This window comes from Polyodon spathula, chromosome 7, assembly GCF_017654505.1.
Source record: "Polyodon spathula isolate WHYD16114869_AA chromosome 7, ASM1765450v1, whole genome shotgun sequence".
NCBI lineage: Eukaryota > Metazoa > Chordata > Actinopteri > Acipenseriformes > Polyodontidae > Polyodon > Polyodon spathula.
Genome location: NC_054540.1, coordinates 32525554 through 32548829, shown reverse-complemented (window position 1 = coordinate 32548829; position 23276 = coordinate 32525554). Strand labels below are relative to the sequence as shown.

Sequence of the window (23276 nt, the reverse complement as noted above, 5' to 3'; positions counted from 1 at the left end):
ATTTCATTGCCTTGTTATCCTATAGAGCGCCATGCAGACTCAGTGACATTAAGGGTAATTTCTCATAAAGACACATTATTGATCTGAGACGCTACCTGTGCATCTGAGAGCCGTTCCCATCTGGGGCCTGAAGAATTAAAGAAAAATTAAATTTGACAGCAGTGAAACTCACGGCCACAATCTAGCCACCAATTTATATGCAAAATGAAATATGAAAATTCCCTCCATTTTCTCACGCATATGTGGAAGAATTTTTTTTTGCTTGCTATCTTCCATCACTTGATGCTTTACACGCTAATGTCCCCCTGCTACTTAAATATTATACCGCAGTGTAGGCTGGCTTTGATGTATAAATAATCAAGTGAAATTATGTGCAGAAAGGAGGCAGGGGCTCCACCATTGCTATTTTACAAAGTAATTTCTACCCCAGAGGGTCAAATTTCCCTGACAAATTCTTAATTACTGTGTTGCAACAGGAGCGAAATCTATTTGTGCATAAATCTGAAGCATTCTCATGTGGCAAGTAACTAAGATTATCAACCGTTTCACTTGGCCTGCTCAGTGAACTTCATAATTACATAATACTTTTCATGATCGTACATTTGAAATCTTAATCCATTACATTTTTTATGAGTTCTTTTTTTTTTTTTTTTTTTTTTTAAATAGGGATGTTATTGACCGCTGCCTGTTTTTTTTTTTAAATCATTAAAATTCTGCCGGCAGTCTTAGTAAGATTAAACATTACTGATATGGCATTCATAACCTTGCTGTTTTCACAGGCAAATGGGAAATGGAAAAGGTCATTTAATATGTTCTCCTCTAATTTTAATCCCTCCTAGCAGGCTTCTGTTGTAATTATTCTGGGATAGGAAGCCTATTGTTTGGGTTGACGATCCTGTTTTGTCATGTGACACAGGTGAGCCTGGGATAAAGTCCTCTAATGTCAAGGAAAGTCGGGTAAAGGAATGACGGTTTTGTTTTCTCTCTCTCTATCTCTCTCTCTCTCTAATGCTCAAGAACAACGCATGAGGGATAAAACATGCAAAGATGTACTTTTCTTAAGTTTAAAAACAAAAAAAACTGCTTTTGTGTTTCTTTGTGTCCTGAGAATAATGCTCAGAGGGAGCAATGGAAATCAACAGGTGGATTTTAAGAAACAACGCTCTAAGGTTTATAAGTACACAGTAGTACACACAGGTCCATTCAGTTGATCTAAACAATGTGGGATAGCTGCACAAACCAGTTATTGTATTATTCAGGTCATCTCTTCACAGTGAGGGTCCTTGGTGTCGTTCGGGCTAATTTACCATTCCATGTGCTGCTTAGGTTTGTGTGAATTGTTGTGCTACACAGAGTCTAAGAAAACTCAGCAGTCGTCACAAATCCAAGCAGCTGTTTCATGACTTGGCATGGTAAATAGCCCGATCAACACCAAGGACCCTCACTGTGTGTACTTCTAAACTAACTAAGGATGCGTAAATGTGATATCAAAATATAATGCAGCAAACTGCTTCGCCTGTAGTGGTGTAATGATACATTGATCTCTCACAATACAATACGTATCGTGGTGTGCAGGTCACCATGCGACATACATCACTATCCATGTGACTGTCCTGAGTGGCTACCTTTATGATGTGTAGTAAGACCAAATAGTCACTTAATGCTGGACTATTTTGTTAAAAGAAAACATTAAAATGAGATAGGGAGAGTATGTATCCATACCAACTGTAGAGCACACCTATTCCTTATTCAAGAACCATTCTGTGATCTACAAGGAGCTGTGCTGTGCTTTTGGTCTTGTATCATGATACAAACAATACATACCTCTATTATTATATGCTTGTGGCAAAGTGGTTTGTAGTGCAGTGGTGATGTGGTGCTCAGGAATGATAGACACAAGACAGTTCACAGTGAAAAAGCATAAAATACCTGGCCTTACACAACAACGTGTATCGCTCATGAAAACTACGAGGTTCGGTCCCAAAATAAGACGACACTAAACAAGACACGCACAAATGCAACACGGTCACAAGTCCAGAGTGAGTGCTCTTAGTGACAGTGGTGATTTACAGGTTTATTCTTGTCAAACAGTGAAGTGTAGTCCGGGTTTAATTGCTGGTGGTTTAGCTACAGCTCCCAGAGGTTAGCCTTCTATAATGACAAGCACAGACAGTTAGAAACAAATAAAACACTTAACACTCACGGTAATTAATTACTTCCATTTCCCAAACAGGTCCTTTCAGTAACCATAACGAAGGAACAGATTACATCGTCACATTCCCTATTATACCTTCAGTCACGCCCCCCTGCGATAGCTAGTTCAATCACGTCTCCTCCAATCCATGACTGACACTTCACGTACCGCATTAGGGTGATGACATGAGGCATTGTGACTCTGCCCCCTTCCTGGATGGCTAGCTAGATGACTGACCCTGGAATGAACTACCAGACCAGTACGAGGCACACTGTTCCTGTTATACAGTGCCCACACAGGTTGGGAGGGAGATTGTTGACTAGGATTCATTCGCTGTCTGTCACAATGCTATATCGTGTAAAGGAAGTATCACGATTTATCGATGCACTATAAATCATTACATCCCTATATGTTATGAAACACAAAAACTTTAGCTGCAGTTTATTCATGTTTATGAATTCCCTCTGATAGGGGGTTTTACAGGCTTCTCAAAAACAATCAACACGTTTCACAGGGATCTTAAAAGTGTTGTGTGTGTGAATCGGTCATGTCATAGGACCTTGCTACTAACGTGTTGTAAAAGTGGATTTATTATATTATTGTTAATTACTGCCTCGCTAATTAGAACATAAGAACATTAGCCCATCAATGCTCATCCGGCTCCTAGTAGCTGATTGCTCTCAAAACGTTGTCAAGTCTTGAAGGATTCCAGTGATTAAGCATCAGTGATATAACCCATTCCATACCCTCCTCACTCTGTGTAAAGAATCAGTGATATAACCCATTCCATACCCTCCCTACTCTGTTTAAAGAATCAGTGATATAACCCTTTCCATACTCTCCTCACTCTGTGTAAAGAATCTGTGATATAACCCATTCCATACCCTCCCTACTCTGTTTAAAGAATCAGTGATATAACCCATTCCATACCCTCCTCACTCTGTGTAAAGAATCAGTGATATAACCCATTCCATACCCTCCCTACTCTGTTTAAAGAATCAGTGATATAACCCATTCCATACCCTCCTCACTCTGTGTAAAGAATCAGTGATATAACCCATTCCATACCCTCCTCACTCTGTGTAAAGAATCAGTGATTTAACCCATACCCTCCCCACCCTGTGTAAAGTCATTGATATAACCCATACCTTCCCCACTCTAAAGAATCAGTGATATTACCCATACCCTCCAAACTCTGTAAAGAATCAGTGATATAACCCATACCCTCCTCACTCTGTAAAGTCAGTAATATAACCCATACCCTCCTCACTCTGTAAAGAATCAGTGATATAACCATACCCTCCCCACTCTGTAAAGAGTCAGTGATATAACCCATACCCTCCTCACTCTGTAAAGTCAGTAATATAACCCATACCCTCCTCGCTCTAAAGAATCAGTGATATAACCATACCCCCCCCCACTCTGTAAAGAATCAGTGATATAACCATACCCTCCCCACTCTGTAAAGAATCAGTGGTATAACCCATTCCATACCCTCCTAACTCTGTGTAAAGAATCAGTGATATAACCCATTCCTAGTGTTCTGCTTTATCAGTTTTTATCTGTAAAAAAAAAAAAAAAAAAGATTTTTTCAGAGTTTATTTTACATATATTAAAATAGGGATGAAATTGGTTAAAAATTGTTTTTAATTGAAACATCGGTAAAAATCGGGGGGGGGGAGATCTCAATATACACACTTTACATGTGGAATATGTTGCAGAGCAGTTCTGGTTTCTGATTAGTAATGTCCAACATGTATGATGAAGCCACATTTTCCCAAGTTAGTTGGTATTTTGCTAACATTTGGGCAATCGCTGTGCTGACGGAAATTGTATCTACAGAATATATGAACATGACATCAGCACAAAACAAGCCAGGTTTATTCACCTTGAAATCATAAAAAGAAAAGAAAATTGACAGAACTGGGCAGTGCAAGCCATCAGGAGACATGTGAAAAATCACACTGGATATTTCCATCAATGCATTCCATAAGTTTATTAACTAAAGCATCACAATTTTCTGTCACATATTTATGATTAAGCTTGTCGGCATTAGGCAGTGTTTTAGCTGATGGACAGACAGTACTGTTATACAAAATCACCAATACATACCTCTCTGCAATAAACAGTGGCTGTCGCAAAGCTTTCTTTTTATTAAAGCACATGTAAAAGCCTCATAAATGGATTGCTTGCCTGTCAGTTCATTTTATTGTTTTAGTTTAATGTGTCGCTTATTTTTCAGTATGTTCTTTTATTGTCAGCGCAAACATGTACCTCAGTGCAGCAGCAGTATTTGCAACCGCATCCTCTGCCTCATGCATCCTCTTTGCCTCATCTGATTTACCTCATTCTTCTGCTATTTTTGATTTTTGTATACTTTGAAACATTTGTTTTCTTTTGAAGATTCATAAACTGATTTACGTTTTCTCCCCATTCCTCATCCACTAAAATTATTATATTTTCATGTAAGCATTTCAATTTAGTTTTTGATCAAGCTAGTAGTTACTACGCCCAGCAATTGCCACAATAATATGATCAGACTTTGATTGACCAACATAATCAGGAGATAATGTGTTTGCGAAGTGGCAGAGAACCATGTTTACCCTCGTCACTGTGTAAAGAATCGGTGATGTAACCCATTCCATGAATGTTGGTGATGTAATCCTCCCTCGATGTCTAAACATCTGCTTTATCCTAGGATACAGTGTAGGGCTGCTTATTACAATGTTGGAATCAAAATAAAACAGCATTGTAAATCAAAATATTGTGTATTTACTAGAAAATAGTACCAAGAAAATAATGAATCGGTATAGACATTCCATACCCTCGTCACTGTATAAAGAATCGGTGATGTAAACCATACGTCCAGTTCGGTGAAAAAAAAAAAAAAAATCCCATTCCATACCCTCGTCACTGTAAAAGAATCGGTGATGTAACCCATTCCATACCCTCGGGTGTAAAGAATCGGTGATGTAACCCATTCCATACCCTACCCACTCTGTGTAAAGAATCGGTGATGTAACCCATTCCATACCCTCGTCACTGTGTAAAGAATCGGTGATGTAACCCATTCCATACCCTCGTCACTGTGTAAAGAATCGGTGATGCAACCCATTCCATACCCTCGTCACTGTGTAAAGAATCGGTGATGTAACCCATTCCATACCCTCGTCACTGTGTAAAGAATCGGTGATGTAACCCATTCCATACCCTCGTCACTGTGTAAAGAATCGGTGATGTAACCCATTCCATACCCTCATCACTGTGTAAAGAATTGGTGATGCAACCCATTCCATACCCTCGTCACTGTATAAAGAATTAGTGATGCCACCCATTCCATACCCTCCCTACCCTGTGTAAAGCTTCCCTCTGTTTCCACTTCCAGCTGTGCCTGCTGGCCCTGGTTTCTGTTCTGTGTTAAAAGTATTAGCTAGGGTTAACTTTGATATACTTTTACACAATGTTTAGTAGCTCATAGACTGAGCTATTGAAAAGTATGTCTTTAAAAGTGCTTGCCTGAAATTTATTAAACTTTGCACAGGCATTTATTAAGGTATATTCTACATGCTGTGGATTTAGGTCATGGTTACCTGCTTAACTCTTTTTAAGATTTTAAAGACTTCAATTCATTTGCTCTAGATCATATTCTCTCCACCTATAGTATATTCATAACTCATTCCTAAAGTGATGTCTTGTGGCTGTAGGTTTGAATTCGATCTCATTTATTAGATTATTGTTTTCCCCAAGCCAACTTTTTTCACAGTGAAGAAACGCATTTAAACTATATTCTTCACATAACGCATTTAAACAAAATCTTTTTGGAAGCATTTTTAAAAGTTTATAATTCTTAATTTGTAATAAAGTCATTTATTTAATTTTTCAAATACAACTTATTTTAAGAAAAGAGGTAGTAACCAAATTTTCATCTGTCCCATTACCTTTCTTGCTGGTCCCTTCTGTAGATTGTCCACCTTTGACTAGCTGTGCAGGGATGGGAATAAGTTTTATTGCATAGCACTTTCTGAGCTTAAATGTGTTATAACCCCCTCCTGCTGCAAGTGAAGCAGGAGAATCTGTGACTTGTGCACCTGTCTGAAGATTTGTCTCAAGTTTTATTTTGATGCTGAGTTTCAAACAAGAGCATCTAATGTGTCTCTGTAGTAAAGAAGCTTGTGTCCCCACAGTTGAAGCTGCAGTACCTTCAGGGAATGTAAACAAGGTGGGTGGGGGGCTGGAATGGAAATCGGAACCATGGAACTGCTTCTGCAATTGTCAAACCTGCACAGGACGTTCTTTACGAGCTATTGAGAGAATCTGGGGCTATATGAATGCACCTGTCCAGCGGCCTGTCTGAGTGACACAGTATTTATAAATGCAGGTGATTGGTGAGCTCTGTTTCCACACTCCTAGCTTGGAGAATGTACAGCCAGTGACTGAGGTGCTGTGCTGCTGACAGCCGATTCACGTGGCTGCCATGTGTTTCCAGGAAAGGTCTCATCATTAAGATCACCTTAAACGCACAGCAGGTGACTTTGAGACTGTTAATGAATCTGCATGCTTGTTCTGCTGCTGCTGCTGCCTCAGCATTTCTAAAAGCATAGCAGCCCCTGCTGGGACAAACCGACATTACACCTGACCGATTCACCTGCTCCTTGCACTGTTAGGGCATACCAGGGTGAGCTGGATAGAGCATAAAGGAAGGAATTCGAGAAAGGCTGCGGTGTGTTCGTTTGCTCTTGATGTGATGTAAACAATAACCCCTAGTAGTCCACAACACCTGGTAATAGATGTTTAATAAAACAGTGAAGTGTAGTTGCCTCTTACAGTTTATATTGCAGACTGTGTGTGTGTTCTAGCCTGTGTTCTTGTTTTCCCATTAATGGGTGGTTCCCTGGTTTTGTTGTCATGGAATTTTTTAAAAGGGTCTGCTGCCCTCAGTTTGAAAAGAGGAATTCTGGGAGCTTACATTTGAGAAAGTCAGAATTCCTTTGGGACTAGCCTAGTCAAGCATGAAGTATCAGTTATCAATAAACCATCAAATAGGGCATTTTATTTTAGGTTTTATATTATTAGGTTTCATGTACAATTATTTATTTATTTACTTAAAAAAAAATAAAATAAACAATTTGGTCATAGGCAGTGGATTATATAAATACCAAAGATGATCCATTAGATTAATGATTTAGCCACACACAAATATATTCCCTGGGGTAAAGCACCTAGAATTTCAGGATTGAGACATAATAAAATTAAAAACTATTTAGCATATTTCAACATCATGTAATCAAAGAAACTTCAAGATGATATCCCGAAAGTCTACCATAATAGTAGTACAGTATTTCATGTTAGATTTTGAAATGTCATATTTTTAAATTTTTCCGTTTTTTGTTAACTATATGGAAAACTAGTGAGCGGTATATAATTCGATATGTTAACGTAGCATTATTAAGCCGGTTCCATTCAACTTTATGAAGCAAAATTAGTTCATTCCATAGGGTGATTACCTCCTGCAACTACGTTTTATTCTGTTCCAATTGTTCTCCTCCTCTCTGAATATTTGCTTATAAAACCGGGTTCCTTAGATGTTGTTCACAGAGCCACACACAGTACCCACATCAGCAGTGCAGCTGGAACAAGACAGACAAAAAGAGGCAGCTTGTGTGACAGGTTATTAAAGAGAAGATGATTAATAATGCGCTTTACTGGGACGGAAGCCAGTCTGTTTAGTTTAGGTATGTGTTTTTTTTGTTTGTTTGTTTAGTTTTTTTCGGCCTATCGGATCCTCACTCTCCGGCTCTGTCTTCTCTTTCAGTTAACCTTCGAGAGGGAGAAACTTCTGCTGATGTCAAGTGACCAGGAGGACATTAATGACTGGTACCGGAGCCTGTCGTCTGCCACTGGGTAAGCAAGTCTTAACTGTCCTTGGGAGGCAGCGCCACTGACCTTGCGCAGACAAGACAAAAGTGGGAATGGATTCATTGATCAGCCAGGCCAAACATATGACAGTGTCTGCCTTAATTGAATCCCAGAAGGGGGGCAGGCCCGGTTATTATTACCAGGGTCAGCCGATCTCGCTCATTAAAAGCTCCACAGACTGTGCAGGTTTACTAGCTTTGCTAATGAGTTGATTATACAGACACCTTGACGGTGCGGCCGCCTTGTCACCTTGCCCTTTCCTCGCACAGGGGATTTTGTTAAAAGTTTAATCATGCAGCCCTGACCAGCGCCGAGGCTTCAGGGTGGTCATTACCGGGGTCACCCTGCTGTTGCGCGGCTGACAGGGTCAGTACAGGTCACCCTGCTGTAGAGCAGCTGACAGGGTCAGTGCAGGGTCCAGCACTGAGAGAGAGAAACACACACAGGTGCACACACAATCACAGAGACACACACACACATAGAGACATACACAGACATGCTCACATAGGTGCACTCACAGTGACAGAGAGAGAGACAGATACAGAGACAAACACACAGGTGCACACACAGACACAATCACTGATTAACACTCACACATAGCCACACTTACTGACACGCACTCAGACACACACATAGAGACGCTCTCACTAACTGACACACACAGACATGCTTACTGACACACACTCAGAGACACATTCACTAATAGACACACACAAAGACATGCTTACTGACACACTCAGAGACGTACACAGAGACACGTTCACTAACACAGCCACACTTAATAACACACACGCACACAGACATGCTTATTGACACACACAGACACGTTCACAGACACACACTCAGAAACATGCTTACTGACACGGACTCAGACACACACATAGAGAGACATGCTTACAGACACATTCAGAGACACGTACATAGAGACACGCTCACAGTTACAGCCATGCTTACTGACACTCACAGGGAGCCACACTCAAATTCAAATTCAAACTGGCTTTATTAGCATGACAGGAGTAATCCAGTGTTGCCAAAGCATTTCAACATGTTACATAAAATAAAATATAATGTTAATAACACACAATATCAATCCCTCCCCCACCCCCCTCCCCCCTTAACAGAATGTAAACAATATAACACACACACCCATACCCCCCCCCTGACTAACACAAACTGGCACACAGACAGGCAGTATAGACCAGGTGGCCCAATAATAAAATGAAAAGATCTCCTCTGTACACCTACATCCTTTTAACATATGGTTCTTTTTTTACATAATAATTTCTCCTTGTCCGCTAACCCCGGCCATCACTTTGATATAGTCATCTAGAAGTGACACTGCTGCTGCTGTTGAAATGAAACGACTCGCTCCTTTCTTTTAATGATACATATTCGTCCTTCTCGCTTATTGGCATGCATAATTGTTTCTTTTTAACCTTGTGGCACTTTGAATGTATTGAGGCTGAAGTGGGAAAGGGGAAGGGCAAACATGAAAAGCTTCTCATTTCCAAAGCGATTTCTTTTTGTTCTTGAAGTGGAGGGAGGACGGAGGGAGCAGACCTGTTTACTGGGACGACTTTTCTTTTTAGCAGAGCGATCGAGATCAGCTTTGATCTTAATATCATCTCTCCTGAAGTCACTTCAGAGGCCGGGGGCTCTTATTGTTGTTTAAGTGCAGCTTCGTTTGATAAATTATTGTATTATTGTAATTATTCTACTGTGGGTTTCAGCACATTCTTTCTGTTTTGATTTTATATCTATAGATTTCTTCAGCTGTGAACTTTACACTGTCAAAAAAAAGTTTTAAAATGTACACTATATATGCAATATACACAACTGTATCAGAAAGGGGTTAGGGTTAGAGCTAGGGTTAGGATTAAGGTTAAATCGTGCAAAAAATGTATAAATGCATAATTACATTGTAATGATGTGTAAGTACGCATGTATTTACGCAGTAACTAGTAGCGTTCCCTCTAAGCTTTTTAGATCCTGAGAAACTTGCCTTTTTGATAGAGAAGAGGTCAATTATCAGTGAGAAACCTTCGGCCGCGCATTAACCCTTTTAATATATTTTTGTTGCATTGTACAATTTTGAAAAAATATTCCAACACAAGTATCTCAACAATTTTACAGTTTAAACAAGACATTTATTGTGGCTCTGCCTCTGATTTTGAATCATCCTCTGATCCTATGCAGCCCTGTCGGTTGTTATCATAGATATAGACTGCATGCTTAAGTGGTGGCCTGCACTTCAAACCAGTCATAATGTTTAGAGACATCACTTGGCTCATTGCTGGCATTAAAATACAGAGGAAAACCTAAGAATGATATTACAACAGTTCAGAAAACCAAATGTCCAGCACAGTTGTGAGAATCATATTTACAGTCTTCCACTAACACTGTAGTTCAATCAGCAAATAAAGGTGTGTAATATAGCAGGCAGCCCTGTACAGGGTTTATTTTAGAACGGGACCGCCCCTGTACTGTGTTTTATTATTTCTTGTATGACAGCGTAGCTGTGCTTTTAGTTTTGTTATTGTTTTGCAACGTGGATGGGAAGCCCCTCCACATTATAAAACCCGTGCAGAAGGTGGTCACCTGTATAAATACCTGTAGGTCTCTGCACTCCGGGTGGGGTGTTCAGAGGAGGAGTGAGAGCGAGCGAGGAGAGAAATATATTTAAACAGCAGATAAAGGATCCGTGAAGGCTGCTGCCCAGCCGGTCCTTAATTATTGGTGTTAGTGGTTATTTTTGTTAAATGATTTATTTTCTGCGCTCTGTGAGCAAGTGTTTATTTTTGTTTAAACATTTTGTTTATTTTTGTATTTAAAATAAAAACGGCGCACGCCGCGTCATTTTGTTGGAACTGCAGCTCCCTGACCTGTGTGTGCTTTCTTCTAATCTTTCTTAGATTATTGCTCCCATTTACTATAACAGTAAAAAATATGAAACAGTTTAGTAACAGTCCAGCAATGTCATGTGAGAGTAATCCTGTGTACAATAGCAGTCCAAATTAATTTCAGCATTTTACTGGCATTATAATAATAATAACCAGGATAAAATATAAAACACTGATAAAGGCATGTACTATCTAGTTGCTCTAAAACAGGTTCACTGCTATTACTCGATTGTAATTTAAATAGCACCCCTTATAATGTAATTGCATAATTAATCCTCTCAATTGTTTATTTCCTAATTCTGCAGTGTAATTTGCAAGACTTAAAGAGGCGTGTCTCCAGACAGAATGTTTTTATGAAACCAATGGCGTGTAGTGACTACATCCTTTACACAGTAAAGTGATCAATTTCCTTTAAGGATTGTATAGCTAGAAAAATAGTTTTGAGCTCATTTCTTCATCGTCAGAAAATAAAATTCAATTAAGAAACGGCCTTTGTATAAAATGGCTAATTATAGCTTTATTAAAGGCAGGTAGCATTGAATGAAAAAAGTAAACAATAATGAAATACGCAATTACTTCAGCTTACTTACTGCGGGAAAACTTGATCGAAGTACCTTAAATAAAATAAAATAATGCAGTGCTTTGCCACTGTTGCCATCTTATTTGCTTTCTTATTCTCTACGTGTTTATAACTAGCATTGTGATATTTAATTGCATTGACTCGTACATGATCACGCAAATTACAACAAAACTTTAAGAATACTATCCCACCATCCTCAGATAGATAATCAGATTTTTTTTTAGCTCTGTGGTGTAGCCGCCAGTTGAGTTTTAACAGAGACCTGCGAGTGAAGTCACATGATGAATAAAAAAAAAAAACAATGCACCTGGTATGTCATCTTCAATTACTATAAACTTAAATGTGGATTTTCGACAAATGTTCTGATTACATTTTTACCCGTTTCAAATCGCTTGATTTTTTTAACTGGTCGTTTTTTAAAAGGAAAATAAAACAAAAACTGTCAAATTGTGAGAATTGTGATTTTTGTTTATGTTTACCAGAGTATTTATACTTCTAAATAATGCAGAAAGAGTTAAATCAATTATACGACGTGTTCAAAGCAGCACTGAGTAGCGCACTCTATAGAGACAGAATCACCACGCCTGCTTCGCCCATCCTGTACCTGTAGATTTTGCTGGTACCGAGCGAGCTCTGCACTAATGTGACAGACGCAAATACGCTTATGTTCATGCTTTACAGGAATGGTCTCAAAATTATATGTTTACCCCGAGATTTTGGAGTCTCGATTTGAGGTTGATATTTATGATTTAGAAGTTAGTAAACTGAGTGCGAAGGATGCTAGTTAGTGCGAAAAATGTGCGCATTTAGTCTTAGAGGGAACGTTGGTAACTAGTATGCAAATATATAGTAATTGGAGACACTTAATGCAAAGTGTTTCCCGTAATAATACAAATCACTAATAAAATAATTTTTCATTTGCTCATACTCTGCTGTACATGTTAAAACCGATGAACCGTGTGTTCCTTGCAGGAGGTGCTTGTAATGTAAAAGTTTAATCCTTGCCTAAATGTTTACACACTGTACCTGTGTTGGATCCCCTGTGCATTCCCACTGACATCACTGGCATGTTCTATAGATTACATCAGCTGACACTGATTCATTAAGATCTTTGCACTCAAATAACTTGAATAATAAAACTGTCGGAACCTAAATCAAGCAGACAAACATTACAGCTTGTGTTGTCTTCAGTGTGCTTACTGTAAAACTTAAGAAACAAAGTCAAGTGGACAAGCGTTTCAGCTGGTCTCCATTGGTGTGCTGGAATGCAATAAGAAACTAGAAGCAAAGTCCAGTTAACAAACTTTTCACTTTGGGCTGCCTTCAGTACACGGAAAATAAAACTGCTCTCTGGATGTTAAAAAGCAAACCGGCAGTTTTATTTGACAAGGTAGTTTGTTTATTTGGTTGGTTCCACAGACCCAGATTGACACGTCTCTGGGTCTGCCTTACCTGCAGGTTACTTCAGGTATGATCCCAAGATCAGGGCAAATCCTGGGACTGTGAAACTAGCGCCACTAGTCTAAAAAAAACTTCAAATAACTTGACAAAACACCGGGGCCATTAAACAACCGTTTTGGACATTTCTAATACAGAAAAATACAAAGTAAGTTAAATATTGATACTTTTCTTTATAGAAAAATAAGAACAATTCACTGGAATTCAAAGTGCATTTTTTAATTGACTGCAGTGAGCTTTGTATAAACTACCACCCTTAGCACAGTTAATGCTTCTGTACTCAGGTACTCTGCTAAGGGTAGTACAGTATCTGCTCCAGCCTGCAGCCTATAATCTATTCAGCATGGATCTACAACCTCACACTCTCTCTAAGTCTGTGTTTCCGCTCTGTTTCCCCAGGCAGTTGAAATCCCGGAACACAGTGGTGCACAAGAAGGACCCCCTGACCCGGAGACCCCTGCGCCCCACTGAAGAGGCCTCCTGCTTGGGGAACGGGGAGACAGCTGCTGCCTCTTCTCCTGGAGCTTCGAGCGGGAGGAAGAGGAACCTGGTAAGAGAGCAGCCGCACAGGATCCACAACAACAGCAATTCACATTGCTATAGCGCCTTTCATGACAAGGACCCCCAAGAGCTTCACACTCACACACAACAAACCATTACTTTAAAAGAAATGCAGTTTTGATTGAAAAAAATCTAAACTAAGATAGAAACAATATTCTGTACAAAAATAAAACTGATAAGAAACTGAAGAGGGGAGAGAATAAGAGGTGTGCACTGATCTGAAAGAGGGAAGCGTGGAAGTGAAAGTGTCTCGCCTCTCTCGCTACTCAATGGCATTCAGCAATCACAGAGGTGTGTTTGTTACAGGAATGTTACTACCTCTGCTCAATCACATGCTCTTTGAACCTGTTCAAAAATGCGGATGGACATTTAGACTTAGACTGGACTTTTGAAGTGGCTCCCTGTGCAGTGCAGGTTTGCAGACACACAGGCTTGCTGTTGACATTGATGGATATTTATTGCATGGATTCCAGTGCAAAGTTTGAGCTATTCTATTGTGATTGAGGAAAAAAACAGGTAATGTAACTGAACCAGCATGAGACTGAAGTGTGAATATAGATGCTGGAAATGTTTGTAACTGTTTGTATGGCAGGATTTATAAATGACTGCATCCGTGACATCTGCAATAAGTAACACTTTCTGTTGTACAGGAATGCCTTTCTCCTATCAGGTTTTTTTTTTTTTTTTTTTAATCTAAAATATGGTACAATTTACTTTGTTTTCCAGCTTATTTAAAAATTAGATTCGTTTCAAGATCTCCTTAAGTTATGAAAGGATAATCGAACGCAAAGAACCCGTGTTCATCTCAGCACTACAAATATATGATCTACCCCTACAGTGTGGGTTTAAACATGTACGGGAACAAGAAAAGGCCATTCAGCCCATCAAAAATCATCCCTTGTTTGCACACTGTTCTCTCCTATGGGGGAAACTCATTTAAAAGCACAATCAATTTCACATATTATAATAATATATATATTATATATTATATATATATATATAATATATGTTATGTGTGGGTGTGTGGTTACCAGTGTTTTATATCCTACAACTTCACCTGATAGGCTATTCCATGAACTTGTAATTCTCTGTGTAAAAAAAGTCATAATAGTAGTACAGTAAAGTACAATTTAAAAAATTAAATTTGTCAAAAAAGCAATTCATATAGTATTTAATGTAAATTACAAAGCAGTATTGTGTTAACCCAACATTATTCTGCAGCTTTCATTAGACTTTATGAAGCAAAATTTTATAGAGTGATGCACAGCTTTTGGGCATAGCTGTACACTGATGCACTTCCACAATAACATTGACCTTTGGTGTTGCATCATTTCTTTGGGGAGTGTGTGAGTGAACATCTCAGAAGATCCCACGGAGTGGAGCAGGGGAGATGAGCCACACTGCTTCTCAATCCAGCCCCTTTGTTTGTGTTCCCAGGGAGAGGGAGAAGAGAGGGAACAGGCCGCTCACCCCAACTCCCAGCACTCTCTTCCCGAGAGCCAAGCCGTCTCTTCAAAGAGAATCCGCCTGGCAGAAAGGTACCGCGCAGCTGAGCTGTAGGTCACAGCGATCAGCAAGCGAGGATTAAACATTTATCAACCTGCTAATTGACAGGCCTGGGTTTGTGTTGGAATAGAAACATAAGACAGTCCTGTAACCCACAATGCAGTGACCAGGCCTGGCTCAGACTGTGTGCTTGTATTACTAAGTGTCTATGTTCTGCTGCATTCCTTCTCATGTTTAAAGTCAGGGAAGAACGTGAGTTCCACAAATACCTAGGGGTTGTATTTTATTTATGTTGTTACATATCAGCAAGCTTGTACAGGATTACAGCATTAGAAAAAACAATTACATTGACACTGCATCCCATTTGTTTGTCTATAATTCTTAATAAAATCGGGGATGGACATAAGACCTCCATTGCATAGCAGTTTGACCCATTCCTGGTTTTACTACGAGTTTAATAAGACACACCTAAGCTTGTTAACTGTACATTGAGGCTAGTCAAGCTCGTATTAAAAACTGGAATGGGTGAAACCACAATGCTATCTTATTTCCATCCCTGTAATTTTTTTTTTAAATAGTTGGGAAAGTATCTGTAATTACAGTTCCGTGTGCTTCATTAGTCAGATGTTTATTGTAAACGTCTTGCATGTATTTTCAATGCAGCACTTGACAGAATATTGCATTTCACTAGCTTGTTTTGTAACTTTGCTGCACTCACTAAGTACAGTGCCGTGAAAAAGTATTTGCCCCCTGTCTGATTTTCTGCATTTTTGCACATCTTTCACCTTGAATTTGGTCAGATCTTTTTGTGGGTTGTAGTAGTATATAGAGGGAGTCTGAGAGAAATGACACCAAAGTTGGGTGATTCTTTCATTTGTTTGGTAAATCAACCCAATCAAAGGGATAATTAGGGTCAGCTATCTGAATACTTTGGTTAACAATCAGGCCTGATTTGGGCCAGCCCTGCCCAATATAAATCTGACTAACTTTGGCCCTTACCATCAGAATGAAGTTGTCAGCACACAGGTTCTAGAGGCACATCATGCCATGATCAAAAGAAATTGCTGAAGACCTCTGGAAAAAAGTTGTTGATGCCTATCAATCTGGAAAGGGTTACAGAGCCATTTCTAAGGCTCTGGGGCACCACCAAACCACAGTCAGAGCCATATTGTCCAAATGGAGAAAGTTTGGGGTAGTGGTGAATCTTTCCAGGAGTGGACGTCCTGCCAGAATCTCTCCGAGCGAGGCGTAAAATCGTCCAGGAAGTCACAAGGAACTCTATAACAACATCCATGGATCTGCAGGCCTCTAGCCTTGGCTAAGGTCAGTGTACATGACTCCACCATCAGTCATGGGATTCTGGTAGAGTAGCAAGGACATGAATGCTCATCTCAAGTTTGCCAAAAAGCACCTGGATGATCCTCAAGAGTTCTGGAACAATGTTCTATGGACAGATGAGTCAAAAGTGGAACTTTTTGGCCAACGTGGGCCCTGTTATGTCTGGCAAAAACCAAACACTGCATTCCACAGTAAGAATCTGGGTCAGGTAAGCAGCTGGGTCATGCAGCAAGACAATGATCCAAAACACACAAGCAAGTCTACATCATAATGGTTCAAGAACAAGAAATTTAAAGTTTTGGAATGGCCTAGTCAAAGTCCAGACCTAAACCCCATTGAGATGTTGTGGCAGGACCTGAAACAAGCAGTTTATGCTCGAAAACCCACAAATGTTACTGAGTTGAAGCAGTTCTACATGGAGTGGGCCAAAATTCTTCCACGACGCTGTGAGAGACTGATCAATAACTACAGGAAGCGTTTAGTTGCAGTTATTGCTGCTAAAGATGGCATAACCAGTTATTGAGTCTAAGGGGGCAATTACTTTTTCACACGGGGGCTTTGGGTGTTGCATAACTTTCTTTAATAAATAAATGAAATAAGTATCAAAATGTTGTTTATTTGTTCACTCAGGATCCCTTTTATCTAATATTAGATTTTGGTTGAAGATCTGATAACATTCAGTGTCAAAAATATGCAAAAATGCAGAAAATCAGACGGGGCAAATACTTTTTCACAGTACTGTACCACACTGGAACTAATATTTAAAAAGCCGTTTTTAAAGTTTTAGATTTTAGCAATTCTTAAAAAAACTGCAGTGAAGCATTTTTCATATTCAATAATTAGTGTATTTTAAACAGAATTGTTGTAGTCAAAAAGTGATAGTGGGAAATAAGCGTGATGAAATGTATACAATAAATGACAAACATATTAATAAGACAAATATTAATTCAGATTGTGCTTTACACTTAATACACCCATCTATTAAACTGTTCCCCGGCAACACTGGAAGTTCTGTGCTGTAGAGGAAATACTATGCTGCAGAATTACAACAAGCGAATGGAGTGACAGAAGTGTGTTCTAAACAACCTTCTCCTCCTCTCAGCCCTCAGGAACCCCAGCCAACCGCTTCCAGCTGCACAATCTTATAATCAGGGCTCCGGGAACGAGGAGGGTCTCCTGAACTCACTGCTGATCGAGCGCCAGGGGCCGCAAAGGGCTGTGGGTTTTAACACATACAGTGTGATGCAATGAAAAATGATTTTAACAGTGTATTATTGTTATTAGTGTTATTATTTTACTGCAGACTTATGAATGTATGGTTTTTTTTTGTTTTTTTTTTTCTGAAAATGTTTATTTAACCCTTAGTAAGAATAAACCCAGTTGGAAATTCCAGTAACGACCAGAGCTGGGACTGGGTCTTTTTTCTTGAACCAGCATTGCAATCTCTTCCTTCATTTCCTTTCCATGGTTTTATTTACCAGCTGAAATTGTCAGCAGGTTTAAATCTCATTATGATTTTGACATTTTCAGATTTATTTAAAGCAGGGGTTCTTTTCAAATGTGTGTGTCTTAAATGCTTCTTAGGTTTAATCAGTAACTTTGGAAATAATAAGCTTAATGTTTGGGTTTTTTTATATCAAGATAAGCTTCATGAAAAATGCGATTTTTTTTTTACTTTATACCGTCTGATAAAGATTCTCTATATGTTTAGCCCATATTATTAAAATGATGCATCAATATTTATTCCTCTGTGAAACAGTGAGTTTGTTAAAGATTTGCAATGGAAAAGGTTTCCAGGGGGAAGATATTACCGTTGCACACCAGTAGTGGTCCTTTTTATACTGGCTTCGTTGTAGAAATGTCACGTTGCTCAGGTTTGCACATAAACATGCTGGTGACTTTATTAAACATGCCAGTTATTCATAAGAACAAAGACCATGATACACAACGATTAAGAACATGTACGCTCTGACAACAGAAAGATTATTCTCATTCATAGGCTTGAACATGTCCAATTCTAGTTTATTTAATCCGACTGCAACTGCTTGATTTACTTGAACTGGCCTTTAAAAGTGCTCTTTTTTATTAAGTGTATAAATTGATTCTTCTATTTTGTTGATTTAACAATGAAGTTGTTTCACTGATTTCGTTTAGCAGATGTAACAGCATTAGCCAAACATGTCTTCGTTTGATGTATAAACCTGGATTTGTGGAACTTGTGTCTGTTTAACATGGTTTATTTATACACTTTTGCCAATCATATGAAAGTCGACTTTATTTAAATGGTTTAAGGTTACAAGTTATCAAACACATTTTAAACTAAAGAAAGGAATAAGAAAAACAGGAATCCTAATTATTGCACTCCAGTAATTGACAAGTTTAAATTCTACATGTTCTATTAAGCATTTTAAATCATGATATTATGCTCATGCACATGACTGTATTATGTTAGTTTAATGCAGTATCTGAGTACAGCCTTACCTTTGTATGGTAACAACGCGGTAACCTTTTATTCGTGAGTAAAAGTGTCCTCTACAGACAGATACAGATAGTCATTTTATTTTTTTCATTTTTCCATGCAGTTATTACATGTGTAAGTATTTTATAAACAAACAAATATGTTACAGGACTCAATTCACTGTTTTCTTGTTCATAAATTAATTAAAAATAACTACTGAAGGAAGTTAAATCCTGGCTTTTTTTTTTTTTTTTTTTTTTTTGTCCCCCCTCCCCCGACACTCACTCACACACACACACACACACACTCTCTGTTAAATCACTTTCATTACAGAACATTAAGGATATCTCTGAAATAAGTGTGTCTTTTAAACTGCCCTAATCCTTCCATTCAGTTATCTATACTTATACATATGTAAAACACAGCAAGGAGGGGATTGATTTCCATTCGCTCTCCTTGAAAGGAGTTTTACGATACAGCTATTAACTGCAGTTCCTACAGTAGTCCACTAGATGGGGCCAGTAGTACAAATATCAACTTAATTGTACAGTTTCCATTATGATGATGATGATGATGATGATGATGAATATAACTTTGTTTCATGTTAAATGAAGGCGCAATAATGCTACTCTTTCTGGAATCTGGTTTACAGAAGACGGCAAGGCTAAGATTTTGTGAGCAGCTTGTAATCGGTAGTGTAGTTTTTTTTGTAAAAGGAAATCTGAACTAACTTGTCACTGAAGAGACTGTCTGCTGATCTGGAGTTTCTGCCTCTGAAGAGCAGCTGATTGTGCAGCTCACTAGATGTGTTTCCACGGCAGCAAATAAAACAGAATGAACATGCATTATTCACACAGGTCACATTACCTACCGTGCAATATGTTTTTTTGGTAAAAGCACATTTCTCTGTCAATATCATTATTTTATAATGAGCTTTATTTTATTAAGTTCTTTAAACATCAGAGCGAGGTGCTTCCATCAGTACCATCCACATTTAACCTTTAAAAAAGAAACCACTGTTTATATTCAAGCTGTAAATAATATTAAATCAACATTAGACGAGAAAGTTTATGCTATTAAACAAATATTATGTGGACCTTTACATTTAATCAATCTTGTATATATAGATATGTGTATATGCTTATATGCATTTATTTGCACATGCTTGGTTATATAGATGTATATGTTCTACCTTTTAATATAGTAACTTTCCTGTTGTTCATGCAATCTTTATTTTTGTATTATATACTTTCCTTATGACAACTGCATTCTCCATCTCCAAATTGCAAGTTTGTTAAGAAAATTGCTGCTTACAACAACCGAGAAGCTGCAGAACAATAAAAACATCAGTGTGAAGTCAAACAGGTGACACTGCTTGCCTGACTCAGTCCTTCTGCAGTCATTCAAAAAAGGTTTCCAGTGAAGTAGCCTTCATCTCCATCTGTATAACTTAATGTGAGTGTGTGTGTCTGTGTGTCTGTGTTGGGGACAACTTGGGTGAACTGGAAACTCATCATTTGACCAGATTTGAACTGAGGGGAAAGGCTTTGCCCCTTATGAAAAAATTACGTATTGCATATGTATTGAAATATACTTTAATGCAATATATTTTGAAATAATATATCAGAAAATGCAATTTATTCAATATATTTTGTGTAGATGGTAATATATTATTCCAAAGTACTACACTACATATTTTTTAATATGTTTAAAATATCCTACATTGCATAGACTAGGGAAACATATATTGTCCGATATGTTTCATGTAGTATATTTTTACAATTTAAATACATATCTTTCTGTATTAAAAATATATATTCTTAAAAGTGTTTATATATACTGATGCACAATAAAAATGCAACAGTCTAAGTTTTACAACAGTAGCTAATTGGGCACATAATGTTATTTACATTTTAAATAGTGAACAGATAGGTTTGTTCATTGTTTGAATAGTATTGTTCCTTGGGATAACAAAATTGAGCTCATGATGAACAAAAGTCATGTGATTTCATAAAAACGCCAGACGCTCAGTGTTTGGTATTTGAGTTTTTAAAATTGCCAGAATGAGTTGATTAAGAATCTGTATAAATAGCTGTTCAAAAATACATTATTTTAATAACGCAAGAACAGTAAGAGATACAACAATGCCCCGCTTGAGTAATGAAGATCTCCTGGTTGCTACGGCATGATTGAAGGCGGCCTGTCTGAGAGAAGTTGACTGGAGAATGAGATGTTCTGCTTCAACAATCAACAGACTAGTCCAGAGAAACCAACAATACATTGACAAAGTCCTTGAGGCAACAGTTTTTCCATTCCTGCAAGCCAATCCAGAAGTGTCAATTTTCCAGTAGGACAATGTAAGACCACACAGTGCTAGGATTACAATTGCACGACTTCAATAATACAATGTCGAGGTTTTGCAGTGGCCAGCTTTTTCTCCTGACCTGAGTCCAATAGAACAACTGGGGTCAAATCCCCAGTGTCATCCACAGGAGACAACCACGACCAACCAGTTGGCTACAGCTGCACAGAAAGAGTGGCTAGCCAGAGACTGATCGGGTCTCCCGTGTCAACGCTGCCAGGATTACTAACTTTGTAATGTTTTCATTTTGACAGTGTGTCACTTTCATGCTGGAAACTTATCATAATTCTTTGATATTTATTTTTGTTCACATTTTCTGTTGTTTGATATCTATTTTTAAAATATTTGATTAAATCCATTAGACCTGATCCCTGCGTTTCTTTTGTGCATCAGTATATGTTTTGTAAAATGTATGGAAGTGGCCATTATTTTTCATGTTGCCGATATATCCAATATATCACTTGCGGTGGATGCGGTGTCCGTATACGTTGAATATACAGATGCCTCGGGGTGTTGTGATATATTTGAAATGTAAAACTGTCCAAAGCACCTTTGACCATTGTTCCATAGTTCAATTTCTGTGTTCTTGTGTATATGTTAGCCTTTTAGTTGTGTCCCTTTTCTTAACAGAGGTATTCTTACTGCAACACATCCTTTTAAGTCCTGATTTCAAGAGTGAGCTTTGTACTGTTGATTTGATGGACGACGACATCTGTGCCTTCTGCCAGTTCTGTTGTCAATTCAATGCTTGTCTTCTTTCTGTTCCTTAAGGATATTATCTTCAGGTATTGCTTATCTTTGTTAGACAGCTAACAATTTTTTGCATCACCCTGTAGAAACAGCAGTTTTGCATCACCATACAGAATTAACACATTTTGCTTCATAAAGCCAAATTAAACAGGCTGAATAATGTTACGTTAACATATTGAATTACGTACCTCTTTGTAGTTTTCCTTTAAACTAATGAAAAAACTGACAAGAATTGAAAAATTACATTTTGAAATCTAACATGAAATACTGTGCAGTACTACTGTTATATGGCTTCTGGTAGTAAAAAAAAAATGTTTTAAAAACTCTAATGTTGGTGTTAAAGCACAAGGTGTATATTTAAAGTATTGACTAACAACATTGTGTGCTGTTTGAATATCACACTGTGTGTGGTCTAAAAAACAATTAGGTCATGAAGCGATCTTAACCAGAGATTCAGCACAAGACCAGTGGAGCAGTGGAACCAGAACACTTTCAGCATCATTGTGCCACTGATACACGCAGACATGTAAATAAAATAAAGCATTCTGACATGATAGAGAAATTTTAGTGGCATTCGGTACCTTCAGATTTAGGACCATCCAGGTCAAAAATGCATTATTTAGTAGATATTTCAAATATTTAGAACGTATTGATTTGGACCAATCAAAATACATAAAATAGTATGTGTTCTAAATAAATGTAAATAAACAATTTATTTTCTACTTAGGGCTGGCCATTTTACAGCAGTACCTATTACATCGAGTCTGGTCATTTTGTAGTCGTGCAGCATAATTACAAGAGTAGCCCAATCAAATTCGGGATAACATCTTTTTAATTTCAGATATGAAATACGTTTTTAAAAAATCAAGAAAAAGGAAAATTGCAAATCATGGTAGTGAGAGATTCTTCCACAGTGCAAAAATGGACTTGCTGAGTGCTGCTTACTTCTTGAGACAGACGATGTTGACCGAGACACAGTTCAGTTTGTATTTACAATGTACACGATTGTTTTCAGTTTTTTTTTCTAATTATATTTATTTCAGTTTTACACTAAAATATTGAGTTAGCACAACTAATATTAAATTCAATGTCAGATCTTTCAACACTTGTTTAAAATTACATATTAGTTACAGTGGGGTTACCTCTGAATTAAAACGATTTCTAAGGCTCTGAAACTGCTGTTTGATGCTGTCTCTGAGGGTCCAGATCTATCCATCTTTTACTAGACTTTACCCAACACCAAGTACATATAC

At 38.1% G+C, this 23276-nt stretch overlaps 1 protein-coding gene across 1 annotated transcript in view; it reads left to right on the top strand.

The window, feature by feature from the left end:
- Positions 1 to 19127, top strand: part of arhgef39 (Rho guanine nucleotide exchange factor (GEF) 39) — a 67606-nt gene extending 48479 nt beyond the window's left edge. The window contains exons 10-13 of the mRNA XM_041255318.1: positions 8007 to 8095; positions 13448 to 13598; positions 15047 to 15147; positions 17556 to 19127. Coding sequence (XP_041111252.1) covers positions 8007 to 8095; positions 13448 to 13598; positions 15047 to 15147; positions 17556 to 17601 — 387 coding nt within the window. The 3' untranslated portion in view covers positions 17602 to 19127. The remainder of the gene's footprint in view (positions 1 to 8006; positions 8096 to 13447; positions 13599 to 15046; positions 15148 to 17555) is intronic.
- The last annotated feature ends 4149 nt before the right edge of the window (positions 19128 to 23276 follow it).